Raw genomic sequence first — 11279 nt, 5'->3', positions numbered from 1 at the left:
TTTCCTTTTATTTTTTAATCTGCTTTTTTCTTATTAATTTACCAATTCAAGATCAACCCAGATTGCTTTGTTTTCAAAAGAAATGATTTTTGGTGTTTCTTATTAGCTTTTGCACACACATATATATATGATTGCTTCTTTTGTTTCTTTTTCAGAAAGTTTTCATTGTCAAGAGAACATTTTGTTAGGTATGGCTCATAAATATACCAGTAAAGAGGACAGGAGATGGAGCGGAGTGAGCGAAGCGAACATCAACTGTCCTTACAAAGAAAGTCTCGTTGTGGGGTTACAAATTATGTGGGTTGGGGGTGCGGGGGCGTAGCCCCGCGGTACGGTACAGGGTTGATTTTGTAATTATGTACCAGGGTTTTCTATTATAAATAGAGATGTAACCTAGACCTAAAATATCATTGAATAAAATTCTAGCGCCGCCTAGGCACCGAGGACGTAAGCACATTGCCGAACCTCGTAAAATTCTCGTGTTCTTTCGTTTTCTTTACCCGTTTTCGTCAACACATTTTTATCTCTCATGGGGAAAAGGCTATTGCCTTTTGTTTTCTATAGTTAAACACAATGATTTGAGACTGGAATAAAAACAAAAGTGATATATAGATTGTTAGAGAGATATATTGTTAATGGAACAAGAGAAAGCCACAAGCAAGTTCAAAAGTATATGTGTTTTCTGTGGAAGTAACTCTGGCCATAGAAAAATCTTCAGCGAGTTCTGCTCTTGAATTGAGCAATGAACTTTTTAGTCTTTAAAAATTTAGTAGTACTTATCTTGAAGTTATGGCAAGTGGTGTTTGTCGATTTTTGGAAATTGTGTTACTTTCTAGTGAGAAAGATGAGATTTTCCCCCTGATTTTTTATTACTTTTTTGTGATTCTTTGATGGTGGAGTTGATGGTGTTTCATGTACTGAATTGGAGTTGTTTCTGTTTGGTGTATCAGTCATAATAATAACTCTGTTGACCATTAGTTATTGCTCTTTATTTTATTTTATTTTTGCTACCCTTGAAATATTAGGTGCTTGTTGCAAGTGAGGTGTTTGAAAAACTGGGTCTCCTCTAGTTTTCATTACCTTGACATCTAAGTCTGCCATGTCCAAATTGTTTACCCTTTTTAGTAATGTGCGGACTTGTGTTTTTTGCTTATGGTTGGTGTTGATTTGCAGGTAAAGAAGAAGATAGACTTGGTGTATGGTGGGGGAAGTGTTGGATTGATGGGTTTGATATCCCAGACTGTATGATGGAGGGTGCCATGTTCTGGGGTAAGTGAGCAACAACTTGCCTGGTTTTGAATTCTTGAAGAGCCTATTTTTCACTGATTTTCTCTGCAGAAACTGTTACAAGTTCCAAGCACAAGCAGCTTTCTTCTTGTTTGCAATCTGTTTATTACTAAGTAATGATTGTTCTTTACAAGTAGGATAATTCCAAAAGCTCTCATGCCTCTTGAGGTATCTTTACTTGCAAGTTGCAACCTTATTTTAATGTTCAAATCATTTTAATTGGTTTTCCTTTGAAGTTTTTAGGGTTTGTTTGTTTGGGGAAAACCAATTACAGAATTGGTTTTCTCCGAAATCCAATTATGGAATTAGTTTTCTCTGAAATCCCGTGTTTGTTTCACGTAATCGTTTTTGAAAAATGTTTTCCCGTATTTGTTTCACGAATTCGTTTTTCGGAAAATATTTTCCAGTGTTTGGTTAGAAGAAAACTGGTTGGTCAACGTAAAACATTTTCCTAGTCAACAGAATTTCTTTTGTGTTTTCTGGAAAATGACTTACGGTTTGATTTTCCATAAGTCATTTTCCGAATTTTTCACTTTAAAGAATAAATACTCAAATAATTTTATTTTATGAATTTAATATTAATAAAAATATTTTAATATCCTTTTAATCAAAATATTAATTATTAAAATATTTAAAATATATTTATTAATATTTCTAATAATATAATATTATATTTTAATACTATAATAAAATAATCAATTATATTATCTAATATAAATATTATATTTTATTTTAATAATATATAATAAATTATTAATAAATTTATATTATTATTAATTCATAGAAATAATATTATTAAATTATTAATAATGAATAATATTATTTATATTTAATATTAATATAATAATCTAATAATATTTTAATAAAGATATTTAAAATATACTAATTAATATTTTTAAAATATAATATAACACTATTACTTTACTAAATAATTATATAATTTAATATTTTATTTCAATAAAATATACCAATATTAATATTTTATTAATAAATTATAAAAATAATATTAATGATAAATAAATTATTTTAATATTTTAAAAATAATAATATTAAGTTTTATGATAAATAATATTATTTATTGTATTTAATATTTGTAATAAATAATTTTTTAAAAACTCATCAACTAGTGAAAAAAAGATTTAAATAACATCTTCCAAACATCGTAAAACGTTTTCCAGTTGTTAATTTTTCAGGTGAAGGTTTCATCTAGGTTTATTATTCAACTTACTGTATTTGGTAAAAGAATTTGCTGGAAAATCCTGGACAACATCGGTCATCAGTGCATAATCCTTGATAGTATTAGGCCTGATGATCATTAGTGCGTAATTGTGGATGGTGTTTGACAGATATCAGGAGAAACAGTTGGAGAAGTTATTATTCAAGTTACTGTATTTGGTAAAAGAATTTGCTGGAAAATCCTGGACAAAATCGGTCATCAGTGCATAATCCTTGATAGTATTAGGCCTGATGATCATTAGTGCGTAATTGTGGATGGTGTTTGACAGATATCAGGAGAAACAGTTGGAGAAGTAAGAACTGTTTTAGACATGCAGGAACGAAAGGCTGAAATGGCCCGAGAAGCCGATGCCTTCATCGCTCTTCCTGGTAAACGAAAATACCTTCACCTTTTTCGTTGATGCTAAAGAACAAAAGGGGGGAAATTTTGGTGAAAGGGTCTTGCTATTTAAATAGAAAAAGGACTTCTAACCTTCACATTTGATGCTATAGGTGGATATGGAACAATGGAAGAGTTGCTGGAGATGATAACATGGTCTCAACTTGGAATACATAAGAAAACAGTAAGCACATTCATCAAGCTTGAAGAATTACGCTAGACACGTGAATGGTTATTACACTGATTGCAGGTCGGTTTGCTAAATGTCGATGTTTACTAGAATAATTTGCTCGCTTTATTTGAGTGTTGAAGAGGGCTTCATCAATCCGAGTGCTAGGCATATAATTGTCTCTGCTCCAACAGCCAAAGAACTTTTAGAGAAGATGGAGGTACGAACTTCAATAATTCACTCTATGAAAGAAACTAAAAGAGATCATTAATAGAAATTACTAGTTTTCCACTTAAAGCAATTCGATAATTTCCAAGAAATACACGGTCGAACTTGAAAGTGTGAATGTAGCATGAGTGTTCTACTTTGTTGTCGATTATCGTCCTTTTCTTTTCGTGTTCTGTATGTGCTTTCCCTGTACAGTAACATAGGGTTTTACAGTTAGGAGATTTGATTATTCCTTGGATTACAGTTATCTAAAACTTCATGGTGATTTTGGCAGCAATATACTCCTTCCCATGAGCATGTGGATCCTCATGAAAGCTGGCAGATGGAGCAACTTGGTGATTATCCCGAGCAAAAACATGCATAATGAAGCATTGATGATATGCTTCCCACTGTTAGTTGCTGGTGTGATTTGTCATCATTGAGCTGTGTACGACAATCTATTTGGATGGGCCAATAATTTATCGTTTACCGTGTTCTTTTTATCACCCTAAGAAAGGGATTTGAACCAATTAAAAACCATCTTAGCTGTTTTACAGACATTCACTGATTTATGGCCAACTAAACTGCTATAGATCTTTAGTCATATGAAGTTGCTAGCACAACTACTTTCATATTGAAGACAGAAATGCAAAAAGTTCATTGCAGAATCTTCTGATGTGTGCTGAGATGGTCCTACCATGCAAATGGATAAGGTGCATGAGTTGGGGGACAGATTCTGGTTTAACCATAAAAACTGATTTTAAGGGATATTTTGCCAAGGGTTCATTCCCTCTGTGCTCTGCGGCTTAATCAAATGGCAAGAATGGTTAATTGTGCCATCAAATGGCAACCTTTGGCTTTGAAGATGGCAAATACATCTCACATGGACATCTCAAAGGGATAAGCTATCAAAGGGAGGATCCTAATGCCTATCGGCAGCTGGCATCTTTATAATTCAATCTTCTGCATCATTTCTTTTAGTAGTATTATACTACACTGCAACACTGTTTTCAAAAAATAGGGGGGAAAAAGAACAGGACAGGCCTTTGTCCATGGATATTCATGCCACTTCATGGACGAGAGTGGTATCCCCACCATTATTTCTGCCAAATAAGGACGTTGGGGTCCCCTTACCTTTGGTCCTCACTGTTCATTCTCAAAATGACTATGGGGACCGGTCCATTTATCCAACTGGAAAAACAGGCTTTATTTTCATTATAAGACAACATCCTCTTCATTATTGTCCACTCATTCTGACTTCTGAGTTGATTGTTTCATAAATATATTCCTTTATTTAAAAGAAAGGAAAGAACTTTGGTATTTTAAGTTAGCAAAATGACACTAGAACTTGAATCCTTACTAGTAGCACATAAGAGAAAGGATTGCAGGTTATTAGTTTCGAATTTTTGAAGGTTATATTTTTATATTGGTTTAAGGATCACTTTTACCCCTGTAGTAAATCCAATCTATCAATATTGCCCTATCGTTTTTTTGCATGAATGTAGCCGTCGAAGTTGTTTAGAAGAGGTAATGACAAAAGACAACACACTATATCAGTACTTCAATGTAAGTCCAAAACTAGAACTGCTTGAGTTCTAGAGAGGTAATGACAGTTACAAAATTAAGTAATAATGCAGATGGCAGAAGGAAGCAGATAAAGCAGAAGAGGACCACAAAATTTAGAAAGATATGTCAGAAACCAAGCTGTATAAACAAAGTAGTTTCTGGTACCTTCAATTTAACAAGAAACTGTGATGCATGAGAGAAATCTTAGGCTTTCATGGAAAAATTTCCAGATTATAAAAATTGCGGGAAAATAAACTAAATTGGGAACAAATAAGGTAAGCCACCTTTTCAGCACTTCCTAGATGCAAAAGCTTACAATCGGTTATACCTGGAAAATGGTTATGGTGATCAAGTTAGACTCCTCAATGCTAAAAGCTAATCAAAATCTTCTCTCCAATTGAACCAATTTCCTTTTCAGATTAGTGAAATAATTATTGAATATATAGAACTATATTACTCCTAGAAAAGAATTTCCAGGTAACAGAAAAGAAGAAACTGAATTTACAATCGTGCTAGTAAGATGTGGCCAATGGCATCAACAGCTTTAAATAAAATCTTCCTTTTAAACAAAAAAATTGAAACTTTTTTTCTTTTCTTTCAGAAATAGCTTGAATACAAGCAAGATAAAGGAAAAAAGAGCAATTAAGGAACAAGAGCCCATCTGCCAGAATCATCACCATCCATAGACAACCCGTGTGTACTTATCTTTGAGCCACCTAAAGCTCCTCCTCAAGGACCCTTTGACCTTACCTTCCACACTATACATCTTGTAGCTAGCAACCCTTTTCTTCCTCTGGAATTCAGGGTCACCAAAGTTCCATCCATTCGAAGAAGATGATGCAGAAGCAGTCCTCCCTTTCTTCAACTTGTAGTCCCTCTTGTTCCCCGAGTTATCGTAGTTGTTAGCCATCTGGGACTGTGATTGGGCAGCACTATAGCACCTTAGATCGTAAGAAGCTGAAGGCCTAGGTAGTCCACTGTGGGTGTCCACCTCCATCATCTCATTACCATATGACCTTGATCTGCTGTAATCTTCCATCGAATATCTGGAAGAGATATATTCCTGAAGGAGGAGGTGGCCTAGTGGATTGATGGATCGGTTTGTTTTGGTTGTTGAGCTTCTTTTGATCTTGACAGGTAAGGGAAGAAACATAATACTAATAAAGAAAGCTATGGAGGTTTTAAAATACTTATGCTTTGGCTTAATTTAAGGGATGCATTTGCTACTGTGACTGATTTTGGGAGACATGGGGATTGATTCTATATTTGCCGTGTTTAACGGGGAATCAATATCATGTTGTCCGATGCCTACTGCAATCATTTTATATTCTCCTCGTTCTTGGTACAATACATCTGTATTGACCAGTCATACCCTCAAACAGATCCTATGAATATTTAATTTAGATTCCACTTTTTGAGGGCTAAAATGGAAAAACTCTTTGTCATTGCTTAAAGAGCTTTGCCAATGTCTTTATCTCTTTTAAAGTTTTAAACGGTGCCTTCCATTCAACTCTTTTTTAGGTTTCTCTGTTCCATCAGCAAACCATGATGAACCCAAAAGCCAACCTGTGTTTATTTTATGATGCTTGGTTCAAGAACCAGCTCACCAATCCAACTCACACCCTTTGAAGCAGTCCAAGAGCTCAACTAAATGCATTTCTATTGCTTTTTTCCCTTCATGATAAGTTTATGCAATCATTTGAACCACAAAATCTATAATACGCGTCCTGCCCTGCAGATGGTGGTGAGCTGCATCAGGGACCACGCTCCACAAAAGTTACTATACAAACCTAATTGTGGGACTAGAGCCAGAACAATTTGGAAGCAAAGTGACAACCGAACGGCTCAAAAGTCGAAACCATCGACTTTTGCTTTTATCGAAGTTTCTGAATGCATGAACAAGATATAGTCTTGCTTTTATCGAAGTTTCTGAATGCATGAACAAGATATAGTCCAGGTTGGTTCAAGTAGTAAGCATCTTGATATCGTTTAACTAAGGTCTCATGTTTGAGTCCTTGTTAATCCAAAAAATTCCAGCGGGATATTCACCCATCAAAGTTTGTGTGTGACTCGGATCGATTCAGATTAGTCCTTGGAACTGGAGGACAACCAAAAAAAAATATAGTACACCCGATATCTTATACAAATTGAAATAAAAAGACAAGGTACATAAAAAACTTACCAAAAGGCAAATCCAAATCTTCCGCTAGGACCAATTCGCTGATCTGGTTGTGTTGGGAGATCGTAATTGATCACAAGCGAGACTTGTAGGAACATCGATTCCACTAGCCAAGAGATCGGTGGTGATAAGCACACGAGAGGACCCAGATCGAAATTCCCGCATGATAATGTCCCTTGTATTTTGGTCCAGATCTCCATGGGTAGCAGACACTGTATGGTCACAACAAACCATGACTGCAAATAATCGAACAAACCATGAACATAAAAACTTAATTAAACACCAATGACTCTGAAAGCTAATGCCAAGAAACAGAGCAAAAAAAAAAGCGAACTTATTCATTTTAGCATCATACTGGTGACTGGCGAGCATCAAATTGAGATCCTTCTGCAGCTGCAGCTGCCATGACTGCAAATAGCAACGCATGTTTAAACAACTCATACAAATTTCATGCCTGATTTAAAGTGGCAGTCTTGCTACCAAAAGCTAGACCATAAAAAAGAAGACAGTTTGAGTTTAGTCTTGATCGGAAAAAAAATTAACCAAGGCACCACATGAAGTTTATATCTGTACATTGTGATATATACCAACAAGGTCTCTGATGAATAAGCTTAGATAATATGTGTTAGGACAAAAAGGGTTAATAACAAAATACACAAGAAACATAACCAATACAGATGTTTGAAGCCATTTCCAAACAATGTGCCACGTGAGCAGACAAGGTTGGTTCCATGGCCAACAACCTAGTGGAAACAGTACTGATGCATTACAGATTGCAAAAATGGACATTGTACTGATTCATTGGTCTTGATCCGACGAGATCAAGGGATTAATATATATATACCAACAACCAGTTGGTCTAGTAGGATGAGACACTAGGTCTCTTAAGCAAGGTCAGGTGTTCAAATCCTGTCGTTTACGAATGGAGCAAACTGGATTGGGAGGGTCGCCCTCGCCTCTGCAGTTTCCGATCTAGATTAATCGGTCAATAGATCGGATAACAATTCAATATAATATATATATATATATATATGAATGATCCCCACTCACGTGAAGGTGTTAGACATCTCTAAATCTAGGTAATTAGGTATAAAGACTATATATATATATATATATTTTGTTCCTCTCCTTCATCTTTGCCATTAGTCCCAAAATATCATGTCATTTTCATCATTGTTTATGGTTTCTTACGCATGCATGCATGGGAAGGGTGTTGTTTGCCGACCCTGTGGATCCAATGGCATGCCAAGACTGATGTTGCAAAGTTAAAGAAGCATGCATGTGGGCGAAGCATGTGCATCTGATCCCCATCACATTCTTACCATTAACCGACCTTTCTTCATTCCTTCATGTGTTCTAATGCCATGGGACCGTTCATGGTCCTCCATGGACCACACCTCTCCTTTTGTTTTTTAATTAACATATATACACACTTTCTCAGAGAATAAGATAATTTAAGATATTCATTTTCCTGATTGGCCTAGAAGGGAACAGATTGTGCCAGGAGATGCAAAGGTAAAAGAATCTCGTGGTTACATATTTCGTAGCGATTGACATAAAATTTTATACCTTAGATAAGCTTATAAAATTTTTAAAGACTAAAATAATTTTTTTTATAAAAATACTTAAATTATATATAAATTTAATTTTTAAGAAATATAACTATTACTCGATTGATCCATCCTCTGTCTCAGCCCACAGGTTCGAGCATCCCTATTCCATTTGTAATCCACCAACTTGCCGAAAGTGGTATAACAGATCGGAGAACCCTATCACTTTCTCTTCATCCCATACACGTTAAAAGTTATAAGACTGAGGAGTTAACGTTCGCTCTAATTGAGTCGAATTAAAAAAATTAAGTTATTTTATTTATTGAGTCTTATTTTATAACTCAAAGTTAATTTAAACTTTTTTTAGTCGAGTCGAGTTATAAAATTAGAGTTGAGTCGAATTTCCGAGTTCATGTTTAAATTTAATTATAAATAGTTATAATATTGAGATATTATTTTATTTCAATTTAAATGATCTTTTGTAACCAGATTCATTTCATATATATTTTTTCATATGTGATAGACACATATCATACAAATTCGATGGACTTAATTTAAACTTTAAAACAACCCACTAATTATTAAAAAAAATTGAGTTATTTAAATTGTATTTTACAACTCGATTTGAACTTGAGATTTTTTCAAGTCAAGTTTATGAAACTATAACTCGAAGTCAATTCGAGTCAAGTTTTCTTGAGTCGAATTGAGTCAAAAAATCGATTTTTCGAGTCAAGACTAATTTTGTTCATCCTTATTATAACTTATAAGATATTGCCCTAACGTAATCTTGAAATCGCAAAGGGAAAGTTTAGGGTTTACAAAACATTCCCACTTCCATAATGGGAAATCTTTTTATACATCTTTCTGTGTTTGTACCCACCATCTTAGTATATTAGAGTATTAAAATAATGGATTAAATAATTGTTAAGTCCTGAATAAACAATGATCAAGAAGGACCGGAGGTGTTGGGTATAGTCGTACCCCTAAAAATTTAAAATTTCTTTACATTTTACATTTTTTTGTATTTTATTAATTATTTAATTTTGTACCTCATGAGATTTATAATTTCGCACCCCCAAGATTTTAATATAATTTTTTATATTCACGCCCTCTGACACAGATTCATGCTTCTGTCTCTGACAATGATTGTGTATTTCATATAGCTAAATGATCTGATTATGATCTTGATTAAGATTAATTATTGAACCAATGCGGATTGCATCAGTAAGGATAAAATTTTAGGTCTATTAAATTTTAAAACATTTTTAATTTAAGCATTGAAAATTAATTTTGAATTCAATTAAAGTACTAAGTTATTAAATCATTAACAGTTGACGAGGATGGACCAAGGGGTGGGCCAGTCGACCCCTGAAAATTTAAAATAATCATATATTTTCAAATTTTCTATGTATTTTCTATTGAATATATGTTTTTGCCCCTCGTAGGTAGAATTTTAGTTCGACGCTCTAATTTTAAGCTCACCCCTAACATGAAATATTGCGTTCCTCCACGCACTTGACAATTTTGTGATAATGTAACAGTTAAGTTTTATTTAATTTTTTATTTCACCATATTATATTCTTCATCAAATTTAGAAATTTTTTAATCATTTTTTAACTATCGTCAGAAAATCACTATTCTTCGATCACTTTTGAAGCCATTATATACATGAACTCATGAACTCGTCTCATTATTCTTTATCATTTTATTGATCCAGATTTTCTCAAAAACTCTTTAGAGTTCACAAAATTAAACACAAGAAATCTATAATTTTTTTTAATTTTAAGGACTTTCTCAAATTTTACAAAAATTCAAACGGTGAAAATGTTCTTTCGAGAAGTCAAACAACATATCTTGAAATCAAGGAGATTAATGCTTTAGAATGTTAAACCTTTAGATAATTTTTTTTGTTTTTGAATTAATTTTTGTGAAAAACTATATCAAAAAAGAAAAAAAAGTAGTAAAATATGAACGTTTTAGTACTACTCTTGTTGTTAATGGTGACCGGCGACGAACAAAGACAATCGAAGAAGTTGATTTTATATAGAGTCCAAATCGATACATTGTTAATATTAATATTACAACTTTCATTTTTTTTGTAACACCAATTATTGTAATTGAACTAATACTTATCAATAACTAAACTTTATTCAATTTCTGGAAGATGGTATTAAAATATAAGTGGGGCTGACCAAAGAAGCGACGTTTATTCCAAACGTGATGCAACCACCTTCTTTCCCATTCTATATAAAGCCCCACCAAACGCCATAGTTTCCCACACCAAAGCAAAGCAAAACAAACCAAAGAGACGTTTCAGATGCCGAGTATTGGAACATTTCTGGGTATATATATAATATATAGGGGTCATATGTATAGCTCAAGCTCCAGAGCATGGGGTTTGATCTGCTGAAAAAAAGGGGGATTTAGAGTAAGGGAGGTGACAGAAGAGAGTGAGCACTGAGCACCCAGGGTACTTTCTTGCATGCTTGAGCCTTTCATGCTTGAAGCTCTGCGTGCTCACTCTCTATCTGTCATCCACTTCTCTCTCTCTCTCTCTCTCTCTCTGTTCTTCAATTTTATTAATTATCTGTTTAAAGACTTGCTGATTTGTAGGGATTTCTGTTTATTTTCCATGGGAGGTTTATGTTCTGTTTAATTAGGGTTTCAAGACTCCCTGACCGGATATAAGTTATACATATCTGAGTA

At 33.8% G+C, this 11279-nt stretch overlaps 1 protein-coding gene and 1 pseudogene across 1 annotated transcript; one reads left to right on the top strand and one right to left on the bottom strand.

Annotated features, from left to right (window-relative positions):
* The first annotated feature begins 522 nt into the window (after positions 1-522).
* On the top strand, positions 523-3894 carry LOC120132189 (annotated as a pseudogene).
* Positions 3895-5279: 1385 nt separating this feature from the next.
* On the bottom strand, positions 5280-6119 carry LOC120132190. Its single transcript, XM_039149006.1, has one exon. The coding sequence runs from the start codon at positions 5995-5997 to the stop codon at positions 5518-5520; it is 480 nt and encodes a 159-aa protein (XP_039004937.1). The 5' UTR covers positions 5998-6119; the 3' UTR covers positions 5280-5517.
* Positions 6120-11279: the final 5160 nt, after the last annotated feature.

The sequence above is a fragment of the Hibiscus syriacus genome, unplaced genomic scaffold (genome assembly GCF_006381635.1).
Source record: "Hibiscus syriacus cultivar Baekdansim isolate YM2019G1 unplaced genomic scaffold, ASM638163v2 tig00110557_pilon, whole genome shotgun sequence".
NCBI classification, from domain to species: domain Eukaryota; kingdom Viridiplantae; phylum Streptophyta; class Magnoliopsida; order Malvales; family Malvaceae; genus Hibiscus; species Hibiscus syriacus.
Note: the sequence above shows the minus strand (reverse complement) of the source record. Positions and strands in the feature narration are given on the sequence as shown.